Here is a 26,646-nt window from a genome sequence, read left to right as displayed (position 1 = left end):
TGCAAATCATAAATAATTTCCCTATTACAATGTTATATTAATTTTTTAAGGAGCAAATTTGGCAAATGTTATTCTAAAGTGAAGGAAAATTGAAAAAAATATAGAAAGTACCAGTGTATTGAGTGAAGTGGTAACCATGCAATTTTATAAATAGTATTTTTTGCAGATACCAGGTGATAATGAAACCTTATTTTCTGTAGATGGATATTCCGCTTCCTTGCCATCTCCCCACTGAATCAGTTTTCACGCGAGCTCTGTCTGTCGCAATGACTTAGTTACCTCTTGGGTTTCTTGCTGCCCGGAGTACTGCACTGCCCCAGTGCTGCCTGGCTCTTTCCCTTCCTCTTCCTCCCACCTCTTGCCTTGTGACTTCCCTGTGCTGTAATTTCAGCTCTGTAGCTTTCCACAGTCCCCCTGACTCCCTTTCCTGGGCCATAGAAGCTACTCTGCCTTTCCTCTATTCTTTCCCTTTCCTTTTCTGTTTGCATCCAAAATAGAGCTCCATTCTCTCTCTCTGCCAGCACACTGCCTGATTTGTCACTTACATGAGCCTTTTAGGTAACTTTTACTCCTCAAAGATTGCTGATTGCACAACAGTAAAAAAAAAAAAAAGAGGTTATTTTCTTTAAATTTGTTTTGCTACCCCCTTGTCCCTTCCCCAGTAACCTCTTGTCAAATCTGTTTTCACCTCTGTTAGACTTAGTGGCATTGTTCTGATGTGCGAGGAGTTAACTTGTTGAAAGAACTGTCAGAAAAAAATGGATACAAAGCAATTACTATATCATTGTCAAAATAGGTCTCGGAAGCTATACGTTCTGTAAATGGGCAACCTTGGTTGTTGATGCTAGTGACTGGAGTTGTATCAACAGTTGAGAAGTGTGCTGCTCATTTACTTTGCAAATTTGATACAAGGTCCCATACAGATGTTTTTCTTGTGTGTACAGAGTAAATTGTAAGCTACCTCTAAGAAGAGGGCAGGTTTTTGGTTTTGGTTTTTTTTCCTATCTGAAATGACTTGATTTTGTAAGGTTTTGATCAAATAACTCTTTCCTAAACTTAGAAAAAACCTGAACAGAACTGTAGCGGGTTTTTTTTTTCTTTTGCGTGTGCTGAATTAGAGTTGGCAGTGTATTTTAAATTTTTTAGACGCCTTGTAGGTTCCCTTGTCTTCTTGACACAACCTTCTTCCTGCTTCTTAGAGTGTATTTTTATTCTGAATTGGCCTCAGCAGACTTAAAGCTGCATTGGTGTGAAGAGGTGTGCTCAGTCCTTTGGTGGCAGTGAGCCTTTAGATTATGTCAAATCCCATCAACTGGAGCTGTAGTAAAAACAATTTCCTCTGGGTGTGGAGGAGCAGAAAATAACCCGTTACAAGTTATTGCAAACAAAACCAACCTTTAAATGATTACAAAAATTCATTTCCTCTAAGAAATGTAGTTAGCTGGTCCCTGCTAGTGTACATGTGAGACATTTTTAAATCCTCTCAGGGTTCCCATAATATTCATGATGATGATTCAGGTGGGAAACACTGAACCTGTAAACTACCGAAGGCATAAATACTTAAATCTGTCCCAACTTCTACGTATTGAAATGAGTTTAATACTAAAGTTTTAATTGTGTTTAACAACTACAATTAGATCCCAGCCCAAATAAAATGGTGTTTTTAAATTATTGTAATTTTTTTTTTATATTTAAGAGTTTGGGGTTTTTATGTGCCCTTAAGTTATTGTAGATTGTTATTGGGTATTATTCACTGTCTTACCCATTTAAATTTATGTAACTATATGTGCATCATCTAACTCTACAGATTGAGTGCTGAGGAATGTAAGCTGTCCAAAAAATTGAGATTTTTCTTCTTTCTGGATGTTCATGTGAACAATTTTATGGCATTCCTGTTCCAAAACTTTCTTTTGTTTAGAGTAAACTCTGTAACACCACTTCCTCTTAGGTGAATCGTGTGGGGAAACTCTCTTGGGTTACAAGAGGATGGGGAGGAAGGGAATTTTGAACAATAAAAGTAACGCAGAATATTAATACTAATTTCAGAACGTTTGTTTGTAAAAAATGCTCGGTATCTCTGAATGTTCTACAAATTTTATAATGCTGGTTTTGTGATTAAAAAAATGTATTTCATGAACAGCCTGTTTATAGTACTTGCATACACATAACCTGTACCCTGTGATAAATACAATACGCTGTTGGCTTAGTGGCTCTCAATTGATGTGGTGGTTTATTGAAATTTCTGGTCTTTATACCTACATATGTATTAAAATAATGGATCTAATTGCTTCAGTTACTATAAGGTGTGGTTTGCGTTTTATGATATTCCCCCCCCAGTAATACATGCTGTTCCCTCTAACGGTCTCTTTATATTTGAAAATAACTGCTTCTGAGAGAAGGGCTTTTTATGCACTTAGTTTTCAGCCACGGCTTTTTCAGTTAAGGGTGTGGCTTTTTCTGACAAAGTTGTGTTAGAACAGACTCTTGCATAAAAACACTTATCGTGGCAAAAAGTCCTTTGACATTACAGCTTATCTTGGGGGCTGTAGTACACTACATCTGTATGGAAGAGTCGTGGGTATGATGACAGTCTTAAGTTTTGTCATTTTCTACTGTCTGGGCAGCCCGTTGTGATTTTCAGAGTGACTTTACGGTTTATAGAACCATTGGCCATTCCCCAGCGTGTGTTCAGCTTAAATGCTCAGGTTCCTTTTATTTATTTATTGGTATCCATATTACTGAAGCTCTTACTGGGGAGTTCATCATGCCCTACTCCCAAAGGGTCTTCAGAGGAAACTCATAAATAATTTTCAATGGCTTGTGCAAAATGCTGTCAAACACATCTGGTTTTAATTCAGAAATCAATACCTTTATCATCAGTAGCTGACAGCCATTAAAATAAACAATTACTATTACAGTTACATTAAAAGTGTTAATTACTAGACCATGGTGGGGGGATGTCATTAAGTTTGGGCATCAACAAAACTGAACTATGAAAACAATATTTAATCTTGGATATAAAATGATCACTTAAACCTTGAATTCCCTGTTAAATTATTGCCACTACATAGTGGTGAAGCAGTAATAGCTTCCCAGGATTGTCCTGAACACCGTCTTATACTTGGGTGAAGGAGGAATACAACTTTGGCAAGACACTGTGATACCACTGTACTGTTGCCTGTGCAGTCTGTTAAGAGACCAGCTTCTTTCTGATGTGGGTAAGAAACTGTGAAGAGAAGTAACTATGTGTATAACTCATTTGGAAATAGCTTTTGGTACTCTGAAAGTAAGATGGAATTAGTGTAAATAATTAAATGCAAAATTATGTTTCCAGATGTGTGTACACTCTAAATAAGACTGCACATACACACATACACGAGATACAACATTACACTTAAATACATTCTGGAAGTTGAATGCTTCAGCCAGTAGGAGTGGGCTGCTGTTCTCTGCTGATGGCAGTAGTGGTAAGCGTGGACTTGATAGTTTTCTTATGGTTTGCTTTGAAGTAAATACACATTTGCGGCTATACTCAGCAGAATGCAGTATAAATTCTGAACTACTTGAGCTGTTCAGTTTGTCTTTATTTGTGAGCTTGCCCTTGTGCTGTTTCGAAACTCTCTGATTCCTTGTGAGAAGCAGAAGTTGAAGTTCAGACTTAGATTGGGAAAAGTGAACTATTATGGTGAGAGAGTAAGCTATGTGTTTGGATCTGCAAACTGTCATTTTCAACAAAAAACTGGATGTCGAGGCATCAGGAGAGCTAATAGAGCTCAGATGAGGGCTTCTGGAAAGTGGTAGTGGGCCTTCAAAGGCATTTTGGGGGTATGAAATGGGCAGATGATGCAGGCTGGAGGTTGTGATGAGGAAGAGAACTTAGAAGGGTGTGTGTGTTAGGTGTCTGAAGCTGCCAAAGGAGAGGTGGCTCGTTTGCTGTAATTTCACTTGCTTAAAACTTTCTAGGTCTACCTTGAAATGTTCTCCATGCGGTTAAAAGCATTATTTCTTTCTGCTGTACTCTGCTATATTTCTTTCTGAGTGGAGGAAAGCCAGTAATTAAAAGAAGTTAGAATAATAAAGATGTGTATATGTGCTTACTTTAAAGACAAAAGGAAAAGAAAAAAAAAATCCGACTGACTTTTAAAGCCTAAACTGATTGGTTTAAAACAAAGTATGTTAAACGGTGCAAAGATATCTGTGTTTGTTTAGCTATTCAGTGGGTGGAAATCACTGAGCATCTAAAACTCCAGTGTCTTAAGTGCTAGCATAGATTTTGATAGTAGTATCTTCTTCTGCAGAGTCAAGGAAAATACTTTTTGTTCATTGTGTTCAACTGTCTCAGTTCAGTGATTTGTTCATTCTGAAGTAAGAAACCAGTTGAGGTTTGAAACTTGTTTTCTTATGTAAGGATTAAAGAGGATGAGATCTGCTAATTCTGATGTCTTGAAGTAGATCATTTTCTTCACTGGAATAACATAATCTGCATTTCAAAATAACTTATGTAAACTTCCCTTTTCTGTGTGGATCCATAACTGAGGTGGCTTTAGCTAATAAATATGCAAGTAAATTCCTAATAAAATTAAATTCCACAAGCAAGTACAGTTTTAAGACAAGTCACTAAGAAGAGTACTAAAAATAGTGAAAGAGTAGAGATGTGTATTAAAATTTACTAGTTATAACATGTGGAAGAATAATCGTTACTTAAATGAAGATGCATACAATCTTTCCTACTACATAGCCAAAAGAATTGGAATGACTTGATAATGCCAGCAGATTTTAATGGTATTAATCCTTGCAAAATGGGAGATGCATCATGAAATTGACTTTTTAAATCAGAGCTCCCCTTACAGTGTGAACCCCAAATCTAAATTGGTATTACTGAAATTAGTCTGGTTTGCCTTACTGGGACAGGGAGCTAGATCCTGCTACTTTGTTCTCTTTACCTGTTCTTCCACTTCCAGGAAAAGACCTACTAGCTTTTATCGGCTCATTTTCTTAGTAAAGTTGCTAAGTGTCGTGATGGCAAGGGGTTTCAGCCTTGCCTATTTTGTGTATAATGTAAGTAATTACAGTTTGCTGAACTGGCAAGCCATTCAGAGTTCAATATTCTTATTACAGTTTTCCAGTTCAGTGAAGTACAGTTTGTTAGTGACATTTTGTTTAATCATGTACGATATGCAAAGAAAATAAAGCTTTTCTGAAAAAGCTCAATTTTAAATTGATATGTCAGGTGATCAGGAATCAGAGTTTTGAGCCTCAAAGGTGTTGCAAGGGTGGCTTTATTGAACTGGTTGCTTGTCAGTGGAAGGCTTCAAAAAAAATCTTCTAAAAAGGATTTTGGAATGAAGGTTATGATATTATGTCCAGAAAACTGGGATAATGTTACTCAAAGGGATTCTTGTGACTGAAAAAAGGATGTGTGTATGAGCAATACCAACCGAGTTTTCAGCCTTTCTAGTAGACACATGCGATTGCTGATTACAACATGTAAAACTGAAATGAACCTTGGCCGGTGGGTGGGGGGGTTGTGTTTGTGTGTGTGTGCTTTCCAGATTCCAAAACCCACATGCTAATGTGGTGATGCACATGTTGTTGAATGAACCTAGAATAAATATACTTGTGAAAAGCACGCCTTAGGTTGTAGAGTCAGTATTTCTGCCTTCATCTCCAGAAATGTGTTCGCAATCTGAGCATATTTTTGGTGGGGTTGATTCTTCATATTAATGAACATGTGTAATTATGTTTTCCATAACGATTTAAATTCTGATTTGTAGAATATTTTCATTATGTCTGCTTTAATGTTTTAAGTAAAAATAAAAATGCAAAACCAAACCAAAATAACCCCCCACAAACCCAAACCAAAACCAATGAGTTTTGACCTCATGTGTCTTGAACTTTGCTGTCATTGTTGGTGAGAAGTTTTGAAGGACTTCCAGTGTTCTGAAAATCAAGCTATGTAGACAACTTAAGGAGCTGATGGTGGTTTAAATGGGAACTCTTGTATTAGTTTTGTGTAGCATGTTTGTGTGTAGCATAGTTGACTTTGCGTATATGTTAGCCTACTTTTCTAATCTTATATATTAAAATCTTTTTTCTCCTTTAAAATATTACTATCCAATTGCATAAACAATGGTTTTTGTATTTGGGAAGCCATGCTAATTTTAGATGGATTTGAATTGTTGCTCTGAAACAAGAAATACATATGAAGTTCTTAATTATTTTCTTGCTTGATTTATTTATTCCTCTTCTCTGCCTCCTCTTCACAGGTTCCTTAAAACTGTGCTATGAATGGTGATTCTGGTGTGGGGGTGGTGACTTCACCACCTCCAACAACAGCCCCTCATAAAGAGAGGTATTTTGATCGAGTTGATGAAAATAATCCAGATTATTTGAGAGAGAGGAATATGGCACCTGACCTTCGCCAGGATTTTAACATGATGGAACAGAAGAAGAGAGTCTCCATGATTCTTCAAAGCCCGGTAAGAAAAGAAAATGCTCTAACTTTAAAGTGATACATTTAATATCTCTACTTTTAATATCCCTATGGAATTGTAGAAATTTGTGGTATCTCAGATCCATTTGATCTTTTTTCTGGTTGGCCTGTCTTCTAAAGTTCTAATTGTAGCCTAATTTTTCCTCACATTATCTGGTTGAATTTTTATTGTCTACTCATGAAGCAGCTCTTCAATCTTGCTTTGAGAATTCTCTGTGTAATCGTCAGCATTTTTTCATATTGTCCATCTAGTCCTGATCAACCATTTCTTAACTTGTTTCATATATTCAGTATTCATTTAAACACTTAAATTAGGTACCTGTTCTAAGAGTAGCTTATACAAGGGAGGCTTGTCCTGTGCTCGGTTTTTCATGCATAATTCTGACATACGAAATATTTTTGTATATATCTTTCTGAAAAGGTGCACAATAATAAACTATGAATGATTGAAATGTAATATTACAAGCCGTTTCCCTCAGGGAGAAAGTACAGAATGCAAAATTTCTCTCATAACATTCGTTCCTTTTGTAATAACTGATGGGTGACTTTAGATACAAAATATTTCATAGCAGGACTTCATTAGGAATAGGGATGTAGTGGTATATTATTTACAGGTTTTCCATGTGAAAACAACCCATTTTATTTAGATTCACTTAACGGTTGGAATACTTTTCTTTCAATACAAATTCCAGTGTTCTTGTCAAAAGCAGCAGCTACCAGCAGTAGTAAAAAAATTCTTGTTTTCTTCTGTTAAAAGTTAAAACAAACAAAAAAACTAAACCAAAAAGAACAAAGCAACCAGGAAGAAAGTGAACAACCCCTTGTTTAAACATATTTGTAAAATTCAGTGGCTATTCCTTCCTGTGTTGCTGGATGCCTTCTTGGCACTCAGTTCTCTGTAAGCCACACTGGTAATTTTTCTTCTCTTTTCTGGTTCTACTTTTATTTTCATATTTGGTGTTCAAGTCTGTCGTACATCGTGCTTACTCTTCCAGAAATCCATATAAGTAAATTCAGTGGGTTTTGGTGTTACTCGGAGAGAGAATGCTGGAATTTCCATTAACAAAAATATGAGTGACTCGTATCATTTGAGCTGCAGAGAGCAACATTTGCAAGTAACAGTATGCACCAGTAATTTTGCCCTGAGCTGTTTTTTAGAAGAGGTATAGGATGTTTCCATCAAAGTGCTAAAAAGAAGCTGTGTATAAAAGTTTGAAGTTCATTTGAACATGCTTAACGACACGCAATGTCCTGTTGCTAGGCTTTTTGTGAAGAACTGGAATCTATGATTCAGGAACAATTTAAGAAGGGGAAGAACCCAACAGGTTTATTGGCTTTACAGCAGATCGCAGATTTCATGACAACGAATGTACCAAATGTCTACCCTGCAGCACCACAAGGCGGAATGGCTGCACTGAACATGAGTGAGTACATCTGAATTTATAATAGCTGAATTCTTTATTTCCTTTTTTTTTTTTTTGAAAGGCTTAAAATGAAGGCAGTGTGAATGAAATGAAAAGTGCTGTGAGGTTCAAATGTGATCCTGTTCTGCTTACAGGAACATTGCAAGCATAAAATGAGTTAATTAGTTTCTAATGCCACAGTGATATGCATTGTGATTCATGTATATAATTTATATCAAAAGCTATTTCCTGTATGGTATCTTAATTGAAAAGTAAGCCTGATAAGTCAGCACTAGTAAAAAATTTAAAGATTTATATTTTGCTAATGTTTACCACATGGATTGATGCAGGAAAATGAAATGCTCATTAGTAGTCCAGTAACAGTGAAGGTCGTTAGAAACTAATTATTTTTGCCATTGCAATACTGTTTGCAGCTTTCTTCTCTGAACTGAAGCTATAGACAAGAAACTCCAGCAGGCAAAACAAAGCAGGAAAACAAATACCAAAATGTACAAATGCACATACACATAGGTTTTGTGTTCAGATAATATAAATCCTTGCCTGTGCTTCAAAATAATATCTGTGGTTTAGACTTAGCATGGCCTGGTTCTGCTTTATTACAGTTACTTTTAGCCACGTTTCTAATTGCACTGTAACTAGAACTACAGTATTTGTAACTATTTACCATAATCTCTAGCTTGTACTTAATGTTTCCTAACTAAATGAACTTGTGTGCATCTTTTCGGATATATAATTCTCCTTTTCAGGAATACTAAATCATATATCTCAAAAAATGGAATATTCAGGGTTACATTTTTCTGTTAACAATGAAATTGTATTTTACAGACAATTGTTAGTTTGAGAGAGGAAAAAAAATACTTTGCTAAGGAGCCCACTGTCACATTAGCACTAATGAATATTAGGGAAGGAAACAAGTGCTGAGTCTGCTGAAGATAGAGACTTGTCTGAGACTGTCATTGTGTTTGTGGAATATAAATTATGACATTATAACAATTAAAGTTTGCTATCCATTTCTTAGGTTAATATGTTGATATAAACCAGTAAGAACAACCACTGTAATAGTGGTGTGTGGTGTTAGGTGTTAATTGAAGTTGAAGACAACCCCCCTTGTACTTTTTTACCGCTTCTCCTTTTCAGGTCTTGGCATGGTGACACCGGTGAATGATCTAAGAGGATCAGATTCCATTGCTTATGAAAAAGGGGAGAAGTTGTTGCGATGTAAATTGGCGGCTTTCTACAGATTAGCAGATCTCTTTGGCTGGTCTCAGCTTATTTACAATCATATAACAGTGAGTATTGAATCAACAGATAACTGAACCAATTGTTTTAACATACAAGAGAATTGCTTCCCTCCCCCATTAGTCACTTTCTCTTTGTGTGGAAGAGGAGCAAAGCAGTATTGAAAGCAGTATAATAGTGAAGAGATTTGTCATTACATCTCAAGAATAAGAACTGGAACAGCTTGGATGTCAGCTACCATAGCGTGGATAGAGTCTTAAGAGAGTGTATGTGAAAGTTCTTATGATGAAATTAAGATTCCTGAAAGACTCAGTCTTTTAGTATCTTAAATGCTTTGAATAATTGTATGTGTCATTCTGCAAGGTTATGTCTTCGTTTTCTTGCTAAGTACTGAAATATCTTATTAGTCATACAGATGAATTTTATAATTCAAGGTACCAACCTTTTGGAAAAAGAAGCCATAGTATTTCTGAACATGAGTGAACTACTTAGTTTAAAGCAGTGTGCCAGCAATTTTCCATGTTACTGGATAATTGCTGGCATCCATAAAAATAATGACAAGGAGGTCAAATCAAGGATGTTTTATATGCCAGAAGAATGATCATGAGTCTCATGAGTAAAGTCACAGCTGTGGTGTGCAACACAGTCAATTGTTTTCCTAACAGAGCTTAATTGTTTTTTTTTTTTCAACACTGTAGAGGTTGTCCTTTATGTATTTTCAGTTCTTCTAGTTACAGCCTGAATGAGATACGGTAATTTTACTATTACTGCTTTTTGAAATTTCAAGGTATATTATTTGTGAAGCCAATGAAGATGGTAAACGAGATGGGTAGGCACAGGATCAAGGCGATGTTGGTTAGAGCATTTGGTCCTTTCAGTAAGGGAATGTATCCAACATAATGGTTCTTGTAAACAAATCTGTGCCGCCCCGTGATTTTTCATACATGATGGGAGAATTCATTGTGTAAAAGGGACATTAATGCGGTAAAAAGATTACTAGGCAAGCGGGTTTGGAGATGGCTTTCTGGTGTAAAGTTCAGCCCTGGGAATGTTTATGCATTTAGATAAAAAAGTAAATGTAATGAAGAGCAGCATGCCAAGGGAAGTGGTTAAGGAAAGAGCATGTGATTGGGGTGGAATGCCTCAAGTTTACTCCCTTGGTGGAGGTAAAGCACAGCAAGATTAGATAGTAGTGATACCAGCTGAGGTGGAAGATAGTCAAAGCACTTGGAGTTTGAGATTCTGAAAGTATTTTTAGACAGTTTTGAAGGGCAAAGTGGTACTGGAAAGCTCTTAGTGGTTTGTCACTGGCAATCCTAAGTTGTCATTCACCCATCTTTTAGAAACTCCTCCAGTGAGTAGCATTCTAAAAGGTGACTAATAGATATAACGTACCTTCAGAAGCTGATCTAGAACAAGGTTGTTATATTTACAAAATAGTCTTGTCTTTGTTCTGTATACCCTTACATTTAGTAGTGTGGTAGTAAGACACTCCTTTGGAATGTGATGAATGTTTACCACTTCATGCAGAACTGGAGTTTGACTCCAGGTTTTCAGTTTTTTGTGTGTGGATGCTGTAATTACTAGGTGATTGCATTCAAGTTAAAAGCTGCCAGTGTACCTCTGACTTATAAGAAAAGATAGAACAGCCTCCTGTGAGGGGCATAAGCCTGTGTATTAGAGGAGAAAGGAATTGTGAGAGTGTGAGAGCATATGCCAATCTGGGCATATCAGGGAATTGGGTGGAGTATCTTTGCTTTTCTGGATCTTTATCAGTCACTGACAGCTGCTGTGTGTGGAATTGTTCAGACTGGTGTAGTCCTGACACAGAAGCAGAATTACAGAGCATCAAGAGCTTTCATGTCAAGTACAATAATGCAGAGTAAACTTGGGTGCCTCCAGGGTTAGGCAGAATTTGAGATTACAGGCTTACAGAAGGTACACATCATTCACCAACTCTTGGTTTGCTTTGAGGGCATGAGCTGTTTATTTGATATAGTCTTAAAGTAAGGTGGTTTGTGAGTCTTGCTGCTCGTTTATCCTATGTTTGAGCTTTCTTACTAGCTTTTGCGGCATTTTGAGTAATACCTGTTCATTGTCTTGCATAAATAAGTAAAAGATATTCCAGATCATTTAATTTCCATAATGGAGAACTATTTTGGTGATTCATAAGTACAGGTTAACTTAAACTAACTGGTGCAGTATAAGGCTCTTAAGCTATAGCATGTTACCAGCTGGTTGTAAAGGAAACTATATTTCTACTTTCTAGAAGCTTTTGGATGACTGATCAACTACTTATTTTAGAAACTTTTTTCCCTGCACTAGAGCTGTATTACAGTATATATGTATGTAATGTTGCAAGTAGTAGAAGACATGAGGGAGCATAAAGTAGCTGCATCTTGGGGAAATGAAAAACTCATAAATAAAAAAAATTAAAAATTTAAAAATATTTAAAAAAAAAAAAGTGGGTAGACTGATAGCAAAATAGGGAGTTGTCTCATACGTCCAGTAAAACATTTGAAGCCTTTTACTTCTCCATTGAGAGACACCTAAGCTACCTAGCTGTCCTGTATTTTTCGTTGTACAGACTTTAAACAGATACATCCCAAGATGTGAATGGTTTGAATTCAGAATTAGTTTTGTATTCTAAACTCCTGATTGTGTGCTTTAGACAAAAGAGCAAAAATATAAGTGGCAGTCAGGATACTTGGTAGAAAACCTACAAGTGTGCTCTGCTGCTCACAGATGTCTCGCCTGGCACCAGCAGCAGCGATGAAACCCTTCTCAGCATCAAGATGTTTTAGATCTGTGGGCCAAATTCTTGCGTTTTCTCACATACTTCCATTTCATACCTTCTGTTTTACTGCGACAGAAATACAGTTGGAATACAAGCTCATTGTTCTAAAAAAAACCCAGTAACCTCCCTCGCTCCCCACTCCCTTCCTTTTATCCATAGCAGTTTAGTTGTCATTACCAGTAAGGATCTAAGGATTTAGTACCTTCCACCAATCTGAAGGACTCTGATATATCTACCATGTGGTTTTGTTCAACTTGAATTAATTAACTGTGCTGTATGTTGATTATCTGTTGTAGCATACACGACAGTCATATTGCATATGTTGTTGGCATACTTGCCCATTCCATACTCTGGAAGTGAAAGTAACTTTCATGGTTTTGTGCCACCTTGTATGCTTTAAAAGTAAAAGCCTTTAAAATATTCTTAGTAACTTTTGCTCTTGTTTTATCCTTAGGCCAGAGTAAGTTCTGAGCAGGAGCACTTCCTCATTGTACCTTTTGGACTCCTCTATAGTGAAGTTACTGCATCTAGTCTGGTAAACAATTACTGTTTTTCACAGCTGTTAGATACGAATAGCTGAATCTGCCTATCTGTGTATCTGTCAATGTTTAAATTGTGTCCTAGAGAATATTTCACTGTGTCATATGTTTAGAATAGTTTTATTGAACATGGTTGGTTTTTGTACAGCTGAGGTATCTCGGAGAGATTTCTTTGCACATGTTCACTACCCACTGTCCTGCAGTTGATCTAGTTGATCAACAACTATACAACAACTAACAACAATAGCAGTTGATCTTGTGTTGCTCTTGACACCTTAAGGTCCCAATACTCCCTCTCAGCTATCTGTGAAGTTGGCTCTTTCTTACATAACTCCATGTTAACCATCTGTAAAATTTTAATTGAAAAAGCTGTAGAAAAAGAAATGGAGAAAACTTAGACTTGCTCTTTCTTGCTTCTACAAGACTTTTAGAAGAGTAAGGGCCACGCTGTGGGGGTATTTTGTGTATTTTGGTGTTTTGGTTTGTTGGTTGTTTTTTTAAGGTGTTCTGCTTTTATCTCTATCAGGAATGTAAGTACCTTGAGAATGAAGGTTGCTGAAGGTAGAGAAATGCACACACAGAGTAGAGAGCATGTTCATGCAGAAAATGGCTAGCAGTGGGATTTAATAAGAAGATAGACTACAGTGAGGAGGTATATAGCATAGCCAGATCAGCATGTGTTGTGGTTTAACCTCAGCCAGCAACTAAGCACCACACAGCTGCTCACTCACTGCTCCCTCCCACCAGTGGGATGGGGAGGAGAATGAAAAAAAAAGAAGGTAAAACTCATGGGTTGAGATAAAGATAGTTTAATAGTTTAATCTGTAAAGTTTGCAAGTTTCTTGTATAACCCTACCGTAACTCTCAGTGAGTTGCAGCCATTTGTCACAGCTCTCTCAGTAACTTTTGTCAGCTTCTTGCACTGTTACCTGTTATGTGGAACAGTTTTGTGTCATATCCAGTAGTCCCTGATGTTGTCTTCAGTTAGCTTAATCTAAAGCCAGGGCCCTGGTCACCTACCTACAGCACATTTTGACACTTGTTAAAATAAAATGCTGAAAGAAATACAGTTTTAGTGTTTCAATGGTAGATGTTGAATTAAATCAGATTTTTGGCAGTCATGATTGATTTATGAAACTAACTCTTTTCATTCCCAGGTCAAAATCAATATTCAGGGAGATGTAGTTGATCGTGGAAGCACTAACCTGGGAGTAAACCAAGCTGGTTTTACTTTGCACTCTGCAATTTACGCGGCTCGACCTGATGTTAAATGCATTGTTCATATTCATACACCAGCAGGGGCAGCGGTAAGCCCACTTTTTAGTTTGTCATCTGTCCTGTTCCCCCCACTCAAGTGGAAAATAGGTGGGTCCCCTTAATCATAGATTTGCTTCCTTTCTGAAGGGCACAAAGCCTTTAAGTCTGCCTTCAAACATGTGGTTCTGTTTTAATCAATCACATCCTCCTTATTTGGTTGTTATGTGAGTGGTCAGACAGTAAATTGAGCTCTATAATTGGAAAATACATATTTCATATTTGTGTGTCCTTTACCACAAAAGACCATATCTTTTGGCAGTGAGTCATGAGAGCTTTAGCATATTTTGTTGGTTTTGTAAAAGCACAATTTATCAAGGTTTTCTTAAATATTTGAAACTTGTCCAATACCTCTCATTAGAACAACTGGTTACAAGTCAGTTGTACCTCTTCGGAATTTTTTGAGAGAGTCATCTGGTGACTTTATTTCAAAGTTCACATTCTGATTCTTTTAATTTTTTTTTAAACTGATTAACAGCAGTGATACAACCATTTTAAGGATAAAGTATTAGATTCCTACAATTGTGAATTATAATGTAGTCTTTAAAAATGTTCCTTAACTTTACCCGCAGTGCTGCAGAATTACCAGTGTCAAAGTTTGTCACTAAATTTCTTCTTTTTGGAGGGGGGGGTTGGAATAGAATCACTGAGTGGAGTGGAAGGAATGAAGGATACAGTTGATTTGGGTGGTAGGTTTTTTTTTCCTGACTCTTTTGATTTTGGTGTTGAAGTCATGTAAAAGCAGCCATACTGAGTCAGACCCAAGATCAATGTGACTTTTCTATCCAGTCCAAAAGTTGTGAAAAATAGAGGCTTTAGGGATGGAATCTAAGACCACTATGTACATGTCTGTACGGACACATACATAAAATATATAAACATATTTTTTTATCGTAATTCTTATCATTGTTATATTTTTCTAATTTTTTTTCTGATGGAAGAAATTCAGTTAGTTGTTTTAATATTTCTCAGGTTTCTGCAATGAAGTGTGGTCTCTTGCCAATTTCACCTGAAGCGCTTTCTCTTGGGGAAGTAGCTTATCATGACTACCATGGGATTTTAGTGGATGATGAAGAAAAGGTGGTTATTCAGAAAAATTTGGGGCCTAAAAGCAAGGTCAGTATTTACATCTAGAATTAAAGAAAAGTATATGTGTGGGCATGGGGGAGGCATGTTCTCTAATCAAGAGCAAGAAGATACGTGCCTTACTGCTGTTAATTTTCTTTGCAATATCTCTTTAGGTCCTTATTCTGAGAAACCATGGCTTAGTATCAGTTGGAGAGACTGTTGAGGAGGCTTTCTACTATATTCATAATCTAGTGCTTGCCTGTGAGATTCAAGTAAGAGTTTTAGTGTATTATGTGATACTAGTCTGCTATATTAACCTGCAAACAGATTAATAGTTGCACACTTTACTGCTTAAACTCTTGATCTAAACTAACATGGTGATCTGTGAAGTCTTTGTTATGCGAGGATGTTCAAAACCTTAGTTTAACTAGCAATATTTAAATACTGTGTTGGAACCATCGATTTGATACATACTGCCTATTAAAACAGAGATATTTTCGAAGCCTTAAGACAAGTTTTATGCAAGTAGGTTACTTTATTTAGCTTTGAAATGAAATAGATTTCTTCTCTTTTGCTGATGTCAATTTTTTTATTTTGGGGTATTCCCCGCCCCTCCCCCAAGAAACTAAAAGATGACTTTATTGTTTTTAAGGTACGTACGCTGGCCAGTGCCGGTGGACCTGACAATTTAGTGCTTTTAGATCCTGGAAAGTATAAAGCCAAGTCTCGTTCCCCTGAGTCTCCAGCAGGTGAGGGTACCGTATCCCATCCAAAATGGCAGATTGGTGAACAGGAATTTGAAGCTCTTATGCGAATGCTTGATAATCTGGTAAGGCAGACGTTTTTGTCTAATTGTTTTATATTATATTGTATAAAATACTTTAAAAGCTGCAATAAGGGACATTGGTAAAGAATGGGCTGCATGTAGTTGGGATAGTTCGTACAGCCTGCAGCCTGTTCTTTCCCAAAGACTAAGGGCCCCCAGGGGAGGGGACAACACGAAAAGCATCACAGAATGCTTCAGGTGTCCTTTGTGCAGATAGGAGATTTAGTTCTGTATTCATTCTGGTAGTTATCAGTGAGATGAGAGTGGATCCTTGCGTGATTTGGCACTTCCAAATGAGAGTACTACAGTGCTTGCTGCTCCTTAGTCTACGTCGTCCCCTCTGTACTAGAACCTAGAAGAGGCCAAAAGACAGGCTTGAAATCTATAAAAGTCTTCAGATAAAATGGTTTCAGTAAAATCCCACCTGCAGTGAATGACCAGTTACTAACATTTGCTGCTCAGCTTTAATGAGGAAAGATGATACCTTTCCTGTTAGAAGGCTCCAAGTGGTGACTGTAGACAGTGGTAATGAACATATAAAAAAATTTGGTCACTGTAATAATCATAGTCTTTTGATTTGTGATTCAATTAGTCATTTTCCTTTGTAGACCTAATGGTGTTCTTCATGGTCATGTGATGCATATGCCCCTGACAGGATCCACACTGATGATGCTCTCTTAAAACACTATCCATCACATATACTATGTAGTAAATAACAAGGTTTTTTTCCCCTTACGTCAGTGTCCTATCTGTAGTATGGAGAAAAAAAATGCAGGCTACTTCATGAGTAATTTGAATATCTAATGCTTTGATATCAAAGTGATCGGCTATAACCTTAAGTCAACAGAAAAATTCTAATTGATTTTTAATGAGCAATAATGAGACTATTAATGTAGTTGGCTATGGGTAATGGGCTCCCTTTATCACTCACTGACTGGTACCTTTGGTAGATTCAGCTGAATTTCAGTTTCTCTAGGGACTATCAGTTTTACATTTCTTACTGCAAACAGAAAGCAGGATCACAAAGGAAATAGCATTGTACCTGCTAGGAAGGAGTGTAGGAGTAGAAAGGAGCTTTCAGTCATCCAATACAGGCCCTTACTATTACTAATAGCCACATATTTTACTGGATAGTTAACTACATTAGGCAGTAGATAATTACTCAAGATGTGCTTTGATTGTTAAAAGATGGAGCAGCTGCCAAGATAATGCCTCAGCAGTGCTTAATGCATGGAAAACCTGCAAAGAAAGCAAAGTCCACATACTCGGGACTGAAGTTTCTTTAACAACTAGCTTTATCTATAAAGAATTTGAGTGCTTTGGGAGGTAGGCTATTCACACTGTTTTTCTTTGAGCCACACTGAAAATAGTTTGCTAGTGGAAACTTCTTACGGAAACTGTTAAATGTCCTTTTTGTATGTTAAATGCTGAGCAAAATATGGAAGAAAGCAGGGGAAAACAGGACTAGTGTATTATGGATGATAAAAAGGGAAACAAAATATAATTTGGAGGGAGTATGAGAGAAAAAACAATGTAGGTAGAGAAGATCAGGGAGAGGAGAGAGTATGGACATAAAAGCAGCATTCTTGAAGCCTTCCCTTGTATGTGATATGTTGAATTCCAGATGTTAGAATGCAGAAGACATCTTTTTATCTGACCTGCATTTTGTATCATACACATCCTTTTTTATGTCCTTGTTTTAGAATTGTGAGAAACAGTCAATAGATTTGATTGCAGTAAAAAAAAGAAAGTGTAAATGAGTAGCTGGAATATGGTATAATGAAAAGTCGGGATTCTGTGTTTGGACTTAAATGCATCTCCAGAGACTTGAACAATTACTTGAGCAATGAGAAATATCAGGAAAAACTTGGAGATGTAGAGGACTAATTCTGCTGCTCTGCTTCTTCAGGGTTACAGAACCGGCTATCCATATCGATGCCCTGCTCTGAGGGAGAAATCTAAAAAGTACAGCGATGTTGAGATTCCAGCTAGTGTCACAGGTTACTCCTTTACTAGTGATGGCGAATCAGGCACTTGCTCCCCCCTCAGACACAGTTTTCAGAAACAGCAGCGAGAGAAGACAAGGTGGCTGAACTCTGGCCGAGGGGATGATGCTTCTGAAGAAGGGCAGAATGGCAGCAGTCCCAAGTCGAAGACTAAGGTGTGGACGAACATTACACACGATCACGTGAAACCCTTGCTGCAGTCTCTCTCGTCCGGTGTCTGCGTGCCAAGCTGTATTACCAACTGCTTGGTCTGTGCCTACCTTACTGTTCATAGTTAGATGATGTAGAGCAACTTGGGGTGGCTGGCACTTAGAGGCTTTGGGAAGAAGAAGATTACTCTGCTAATTCTTTTCTTCTTTCTTAATGTAAAAAAAACTAAATGTGTTTTACTAACCACTTAATTTGGCTTTGATTAGATGTGAGCTGTAAAAATCATCTTGCTTGTTAGTGCTTAAAACTGCTTAAGACTTTGGAGCCTCTAGTTTTCTTTGGCTTTTCAAGCTAATGACCAAACAGATGGAATCATAGTTTTGACTGAATAGGTTCTGCATTTAAATGGTTTAATTAAGGACAACTGTGTTAGGGAACTACTAATTCTATCTGCATGAAAGCTTTTCAGTTAAAACAAAAATGAAACTAACTATTCTGTGTACTTTTGTACAAGTATGTATAAGAAAGTCTAACTTCTACCCACTGTTACATGTACCACCTGAATTTGCAAGCCATTTGCAACCTTCTGTAAGTACTAGAGGGTAGAATTTCTCATTCTGTGAGAATTGATTTCAAAGTGTTTTAAGTGTTGGGTTTGTGTGGGTTTTTCTTCCTTAAGCAGTTTTTCTTATCTAGTTTCTCAGCTCCTCTTCCTGTCCTGTTTACTATGCTTTTGTCTAGCCCAAAGCCTCTGAGTGTTCACAACCAGCTGCCTTCTGCATGTAGTGTTGCATGTAAGTAGATGGCCATAAATGGAAAGTCTTTCCTAAAGTATCAGCTGGGTGCGGCATGACTAAAGTGCAGCTCAGGCCATCAGCAGGCACTAATCAATAGATTCTGCAACTGGTGGTTTGTTTTGTTTTGGTTTTTTTGTTTATCAATGCTGCTTACAGTTAAATTTTGCACTGAAAGATATGTTAATTGAAAAGCAAAAGTATCAAATGCTTTCAAATGGACATCAGTAGCTGTTGGTGTGTAACTGTGGTTTTGGTAATTTCTTGGGCATATACAGGACATCTAAAAAGTAGGCAGGGATTTGCACATGCACAAGCTTTTGTAACGGTTTACTTCAAGCTGAACTATAGTAGTTCAGTAGTACTTCAGTAGAGGTACTACGTATAGTAGTAGTATGGTTACAGGTGAGTCTTAAAAATAAACTCATAGTACTCATGAAAAGGAAAAAAACCACACTTTTTTGTTTCCAGAACACCTCTTCATTCTTTCTTACCCCTACAAAACTAAGCTTCTCCTCTGAATACATTCAGAGTTCTCTATATTTTGAATACTTCTATGGAATGATTACTCATGCAATGCGTGTACTGAAATATATAGTGTTAACATGTAGAAAGCCCTGAAAAAACAGAGGATCTCTCTCTCTCTGTGGTATTTTTATTCTTTTTGGTTTAAGAAATTAATATATACGTATATTGTTTGTACTATCAACATTTTACTAAACTCAGCTGTAGTTTTGCCTTCATTGGAAGAAAGCTTAAAGATATGCATATGTTTGGAGCAGTTTGCGCTTTTCAACCTTAGCTTACAAAGTAGGTAGTATTTTATATTTGAAATTATTAGTGCAAGATTGAAGGAGAATTCCTGCTCAAACTAGTCTTGTTTAGTGATATACTGAAGCAATAGAAAATTTCATGCAGTATAACAGGTTTGTGTATTTAAATTTTTTAATGCTTGTTATTAATCTAAAGAAAAAGTGGCTTGTTATGTTGAGGTTGGTTTTATATATGCTTTGACTAAAAATTATCTTTAATAAAAAGCTGGAGTAGTTTTTATCTGAGAAGATAATCATCAGTGAGTATTTCACAGCTCCATGTTCATTCCATTTTTTACTTTATAGTTGCAAAACATTTTAAAATTCTGTTGCTTTTTGAAGTTTGACGGTTTCTGGCTATCTTATTGTTTCTTGAAGTTACTCAGGAAAAAACGCATAGCATTTGCTCTATAAACAGGTTTGCTTTACTTTTCAGTGCATTTCCTATGTAATATGATTGGAAATTAGGACACCACATATAATAAATATATTAAGGTAAAAGACTTAGTTGTGCATCAAATTAAACAGAGCTCCATACTAAATGCACTGATCAAATAAAGCAACCTTCTATGAAGAACCCATGAAGCGCTTAAAGTTTGTGTTTGGGATATTTTTGTAACCTTTTGAGCTATGAGTTATAAAATATTCGACATCACCAAACTGTTCCTCTAGGTTGCTGTGCTGATACAGCTATTTATTTGTGCAGAAACTAATTCTGGAAACAGAACATTTTGCTGAAGTAGCTTGTTTTAATGCAAAACTTTGGTGATGCCCACTCTTGCTTCACAGTACAGAATCATTCACTAAACCTGGTTAGTGACATCACATTGCTTTTCATACTTCTGTCATCTTATGCTTTAAGTTCGCTTTGATGTTTGTTGAGTATCAGAGGATTGAATCAATGATCTCTCTGTCTCTCTTGTGCTATTTTGTAAAAACACCCAGTGCAGAAAATGAAAATGGCAATAACAGGGATTTAGAGATCATGTCTTAGATCATGCTGTACTTCTGCTTGGCTAAAGTATAGTGTCCTTTTTAAACAAATACGAACTCCTTGTGAAATTTCTGATAAAAATGTCCTCAGAAATAAGTAATTATATTGGATTTTTCCTACTCCTGTATTAATATGTCTCTTCATAAAGGGAGAAGTAGACTGTTTTTAGAAAAAAACACAGAACACTGCAGTTGTCAGTGTGATCAAGTGCACAGAAAACCAACTTAAAAACCTTTCAGTCTCCATAATCTCTGAATTGCACGCAGGTGTAGTAATTGCATCATTTTGGGTGGATGTTATTTGCAAGTTAACTGGCTCTCTAGCTTGTTGTTGTTGTTACTGGCTTGACTTAATAGAATGATTCTGATATTTATAATTGTATCTGAAGGTACAGTTTATATTATTGAAGAAGGAAGCAACTTAAACAGTCTTAGGAATGAATAGAAGAATATAATCATTGGTTCAGTTCTCTGCTATGTATAATGCATGATCAACTGTTCTGTAAATTTGCTGCTCTGAGTGTCCATAGCCATTGCAGCAATTCTGACTGTTCAACTGTTCTTGATATTACAGTGGACTAAAGAGGATGGACATAGAACTGCCACCTCTGCGGTCCCCAACCTGTTTGTTCCGTTGAACACCAATCCAAAGGAGGTCCAAGAAATGAGGAACAAGGTTTGTAATAGCAGTAAAATAACTTTTTTTTTTGGTCATCACTACAATTAAGTTGTATGCTTGTAATGAACTAACTTACTTTTCTATAGTGAAATTTTTAGGGCTCAATAACACAGCTCTGGTATCGTCCTGTCCCTTTATAACAAGATAGTGAAACAATTCCTAAATATTCTGAATTCATCTTGGAAAAAGATTGTATTACTCTCCACTGTATGAAGACTTGCATTGTCCTATATTTTGTAACTGTCAGACCAATTGCTGGAGATATCTGAAACAGCCACCACTGAATTTATGGTAGTAATTCTGTTCCCTTAGATCATAGTTTTGCATTAGTGACGTGTTGTCCTGTTTTGGTTTCACGAGGTGAATTTTTAGCCTAGACAAAGAAGTCTGCGAGTATCTCTCCACATTATATTTTATTATATTATAATAGGGTGTGATTGTTGCAGAGATTTTTTGGGCCTTTGGAACTGCATGTTAATTTTTTTTTAAATGACCTAGCAGTTAATTTTCCAGTCTTCAGATTTCAGATCTTCTTGTCACCAGTATACCAACAGGAAAGCATTGAATGCATTGGGGCTTTTTCACTTTATTTCTTTTAAAGTATAAAATATGCACTGGTATCTTGTTACTACTTAGTAACTTGTTCTGGATAGTTTTGCTGCTTCTGATGGCCATATGGAACATGGGAGTTAGCATTATGTCACAGGAAAGTCTGTGTGCTGGGGTACTAGCAGGAATACTGACTTGCACTAAAATGTTTTATATAAGGCTGACAGAGCTTTTGCTTTTCCTGGCTTGGCACAATAAAATAATAATCACTTGAAATGAGAAGTCTGGTGAAATTGCCAAGAAGTTTCTTGGTGTTTGAAACACAAATATTGCTGTATTAAAAACTTGAATGAAGTGACTAAGAGGAGAGAAGTAAAACTTGAAACTTTTTACTTTCCTGATGACAAGAAGGGTAGTAAACTAGAAACAAGTACAGATGATGCAGGATCTTCATACTTTCTGAAATACCAAGTATTAGTAATACCTTGTGTTTCTATACTTGTATGCATGCATTTTTATATAAATTGAATGTCCTTTTTACTTGTAAAGTAGAGGTCTTTCAGGATGCTTCCTTTTCTTCATTTATCTTAGAATTTATTTCTAAAATATTCTGGTTCTTGTTCCAAGTCAGTTGTTAGGAATTCTTTAGCTCTGTAGGATATCTAATTTAAATAGATAACATCTAATTTTAAATACCCAGTTTCTGTTCCCATCATCTGTATGGAAAATCTGAGAGGTATTTAGGATGCAACAAAAGTGATGCATTTTAGTACTGAGTGTCAGCTTATGCATAGAAAAATATTCATACGTCCTTTTGAGAATATGGTCCTGACTAGATGTAAGAATTGAATGTTGTGCAGTGTTTTACAGTAAATTCTTCAGGAAGATAATATTGTGGTGCAATAGGCTAGTGACAGAAACTTGTAAATGACCAGTCAGATGCAGTAGACTTACATAAAGATGTAAGTGGTTCTCTACTCTCCTCAGTGTTATTCACAAACTGAAAGTGTGTGTTATCTATCTGTAGAGTTTTAACATGAGCCAGTACTAAAAAGCACAGGACAGTACCTAAAGACTAAATTCTGAGAAATGTGAGGAAACAACTAGGAACCTGAGCACATATCAAGTGGTGTTTATAAGCAGAGCTTTATTTGATGTGTAGGACCATAGCAATCTACACTAGTTGCAGCCTATTGGCAGGTTCACCCAGTCCTTTTTTAAATATGAAAATGTGGTTAACTTCTCTCTGTTGTTCATGTGACTGTATTCTGCTGCTTTCCTTTACAGATCCGAGAGCAAAATTTACAAGATATTAAAACTGCGGGCCCTCAATCACAGGTTCTTTCTGGGGTAGTTGTGGACAGGAGTCTTGTACAGGTAAGAGTATAAAATGCCTAAAACTATTAGCTTAAATTTAATCTACGATATCCTCTGCTTTCACCTAATATATCACTATAAAATTATTCTTTAATTGGCAGAGAGTAACTGTTTATAAGGTAAGTCTTAGAGGTAACACCGTTGTCTTTGCGAGAGTGCTCAGGATCAGAAATTTAAGAGGCTTCAGCCATGTAACCCAAGCATGTCTGCGGAGGATGCTTGTGTTTTTTTTTTTTGCTGAATGTAATGCATGAAATTCAGAAGGCTTATTTGTACGAGTTAGATTCTTCTTCAAAACTAGTTGGGCTTTGTGACAGCTTTTTGTTTGTTTGTTTTCCAGGTTTATGTATCTTGAAGTATTAATACTGGGCACAGCAGGCTCACTATGGGGCAGTAGTGTTGTGTGTTAAATATGTTTTATCATGCTGCATTATATTTTATTTGAAGAGTAGTTTGGAAAAAAAGCTATTAAACGTCAATAAAAGTTAAAAGCAGTATATCTGGGTATACAAAAGACTTTGTCTATGAATCATAGCTCAAAGCAAAGTAAGAATTAGAGCTATACAGTTATACTGTATAGCTGAATGACTTTAAAGCTCTATATATCTGAGTGCTTTAACTGACCCAGATAAATATTTTCTGATATACTTTAAAAAGTTTGGCAAGTCTTATCATGACTATGGCATTATTCATGTTGGGTGTCATATTGTGTGCATGTCAATTCATTGTCATTTGCAATTTTATCTACCAGTTACCGTTTCTTTGCATGTTTTTAGCAACCGTCATAATGCTTTTGGTTGATGTTTTAAAGCCTGGGCTCGGTTTGCTCTGTTTACTCAATTTACTGTTGCAGGATGCTCCCCTCTCAGACTGTACGGAATCTATTGAAGGGCTCGATCTCACAGAGCAGGCCTTTAGTCCCGCTAAATCTCTGTCTGTTAGAAAGGTACTGCCCTGTCATACTGCTCTAAATACTGTTGTTCACCCTTCATTTTACCTCTTCCTTACCCTGACCTTTTCCTTCTGTTAGCTAATGATTTGGTTAGAAAAGTAAAAAAAGGGGGGGGGACGAAAAAAAAGGATGGATCTCTAAATTGTGTATATGCAACTATACAAGTAGTTACTTTACCCTGATAAAGTATCTTTTAAGGATTTTGATCTTTTTCATTGTCTGTAGAGGCTGGTGAGGAAACACTTGATGTTAAGGTGCTCATTAGATTCTGCATATAGTGCGTTTCTTTGCGCATGCTGTTAGTGTTGAATTACTCTAATTTGAGATCCATTTTGAGTTAGCTTAAACTCAGCTTGATTACATCAGTGTAATTCCAAAGATATCCACATGTTCAGAGTGCGCCATACTGACAAACACGGTCAACTTTTGATCCTACATCGCTAGAGATCTTGTTTCCTTAAAACTTCCTGTGGTTATCTACAAGAGTTGCTGAGTAATGCTTCACACTTCAAAAATCAATTGGCTTTCAAACATGTAATCATGCTTCTGCTTATGTAATATACTTTAAATAAAGAATAAATTCAAGAGATGGGGGGGGGGTGGGCCGTCCTTTGAGGCTGAGTAAACAGGAACAGTTTGCACATTGGAAACAATCTGTCCTTAGCTGTGTTTCTCGCCTAGGTTTTGAAGGAGTTTCTTAGAGGTGGTCTAGCATGGAAGCACAGTGTGTAAATAAGCATCAGTGTCTCTTCTGCTCCAGTATTTTACCTAAAAGATTCTTAAATGGGTTTAGGTCATGCCTAACATCTCATTATCAGAATAGCTTTCCCATCAAAAACCCGAACACTTTGAATTACATCATTGTTGTGAATCTCATGACTTTATAACACTTTCTAGTGTAATGAGCCAGTTTGTATTGTAGATAGTTGTATCATAGTAAGAATTTTGATAATGATGTTTTTCAGATTACAGTTTGGTTTATCCATATGCTGAAAGGAAAATTAATAAAATACTATTTACAGATTTAAGATGAAAAATAAAACAAAGCCAAATTCTTCCAGGCAGTGCATGCCTTTTATTTTCTGCGTAATAATACCTTCGAAGTGGAAAATTATTTTTATGATAGTCATTCGTTGGTTATCACAACACAAGCAGTTTCTTTCACCAATGATGTGTAAGATATCTTTCAAGTACTACTTTTGAATAATGGCATCATCTTTCTATAAAACTAGTCAAATATTTTACATGGATTTTTGTAGATGGCAAGGAGCTAACAAAAGGTCTATTGGTTATATGATTTTGCCTAGTATAATGTTAGGGTTTAGATGTCCAAATAATATGTTTCCTTTTTGTGGTGGTGTGAAAGTGCTTTCCTGCTGAAATTAGAATTAGTTTTGTGTAAAATTAGATCACAATGTTAATTACAGTAGGAGTCGCCTATTTCATAATCTTTATTATCTTAATATGGATTGTGACCTGAATGCTTAATAATTTCCTGTTGGGGGAAGAAAACCCACAACCCCCCCAGTGAACCAAACAACAAAAAAACCCACCAGAGAAATTTCCTAGAAACTGTATGCCAAAAATCAGTTGTGTATTATGGACTAAAGGAAGTGTAAGCAGTCTTATGATGCCCACATAGACTTCATGTGAAACTTTGAGGAGACCTGTACATCAAGGACTTAAGGACTTTTAGGTACCAGATAATTACTAGTTCTCAGTTGACAAATTCTTTGACACTCTATTATGGTTAAAGTAAAAAGTTCCATCTGATTGCAGTAATGCTCAAAATATATTATGTTTTCAGTTAACACTGAGAGTTATATCAACACTAATGAACACTGTTTCGGATGAAAAACATCCTGTTTGTGTATGGTATGCATGTAATGCTTGGAGTCTTCCGTGCCTATGGCTGCAGTAGTAAATACTCCATTTTGCCTTGTCATTTGCTTTGTCCATGTTCTCAGAAGTCCTGGCCATGTTACAACACAAGCTGCTTGTGCATGATGTAATTTTAGTCGTGTTACAGACTTGACTAACTAAGCTTCTGCTGCAGTCTTGGCTGAATGAGATGGAATGTTGGTTACAAAGACCATTCTGCAATCTGATTTGAAAAAAAGTAAATTCACATGAATTTCCAAGAATATTAAGTACAAGGGAAATGACCCATTTCCTGTCTCTTCCTTTAGAATGGAAATTTTGGGGCTTTGTTTTTCATGAAGAGCCTCTCAGTTCTGCCCCAGAGGTGGCACTGTGTTTTAATGGCGACTTCTACATGAACAGTACTTTTAAGAATCTTGGTTTTTTTGGATAAAGGCACTGCTTTAATGACAGATTGTGTTAAGAGAAATTGTTAACTCTAGACTATTATTATGAACCTACTGTCTGATTAAGAGAAAAATTGGCATGTATAAGGTGCCAGTTTTGCTCATATCTATCCCTGTGAACAAGATGAAGTGCTTGCCTGCTAAGTGACGATCACCTCCTAGCAATTTTGATTTTTCTCTGAAAGCAAGATTTGGTGGAGAAGTTGCAAAATGACTTGATAATCTAAAGTTTCCTTGTAGGTTGTGTGAGATACAGGTTTAATACGAAGGTATATTGGACAACATTAGCTATAAACGACTTTCCCTT

The 26,646-nt window shown here is 36.5% G+C and overlaps 1 protein-coding gene across 7 annotated transcripts in view; it reads left to right on the top strand.

The window, feature by feature from the left end:
• Nucleotides 1–6,284: 6,284 nt before the first annotated feature.
• ADD1 (adducin 1) overlaps nucleotides 6,285–26,646 on the top strand; it is a gene marked incomplete at both ends in the record, with an annotated part of 30,455 nt that continues 10,093 nt past the window's right edge. For 3 of the 7 annotated variants that reach the window (XM_081999299.1, XM_081999295.1, XM_081999297.1), the window contains 12 exons: nucleotides 6,285–6,479; nucleotides 7,755–7,917; nucleotides 9,055–9,206; nucleotides 12,408–12,488; nucleotides 13,650–13,799; nucleotides 14,779–14,922; nucleotides 15,048–15,146; nucleotides 15,527–15,703; nucleotides 17,610–17,954; nucleotides 21,030–21,131; nucleotides 22,971–23,060; nucleotides 23,914–24,006. In XM_081999299.1, the coding sequence (XP_081855425.1) occupies nucleotides 6,285–6,479; nucleotides 7,755–7,917; nucleotides 9,055–9,206; nucleotides 12,408–12,488; nucleotides 13,650–13,799; nucleotides 14,779–14,922; nucleotides 15,048–15,146; nucleotides 15,527–15,703; nucleotides 17,610–17,954; nucleotides 21,030–21,131; nucleotides 22,971–23,060; nucleotides 23,914–24,006 (1,791 nt within the window). The remainder of the gene's footprint in view (nucleotides 6,480–7,754; nucleotides 7,918–9,054; nucleotides 9,207–12,407; nucleotides 12,489–13,649; nucleotides 13,800–14,778; nucleotides 14,923–15,047; nucleotides 15,147–15,526; nucleotides 15,704–17,609; nucleotides 17,955–21,029; nucleotides 21,132–22,970; nucleotides 23,061–23,913; nucleotides 24,007–26,646) is intronic. The other 4 variants (XM_081999301.1, XM_081999296.1, XM_081999300.1 and 1 more) reach the window with 3 other exon arrangements.

Source organism: Phaethon aethereus (assembly GCF_964289735.1).
Source record: "Phaethon aethereus genome assembly, chromosome: 4".
NCBI classification, from domain to species: domain Eukaryota; kingdom Metazoa; phylum Chordata; class Aves; order Phaethontiformes; family Phaethontidae; genus Phaethon; species Phaethon aethereus.
This window is presented reverse-complemented; position numbering and strand designations above follow the sequence as displayed.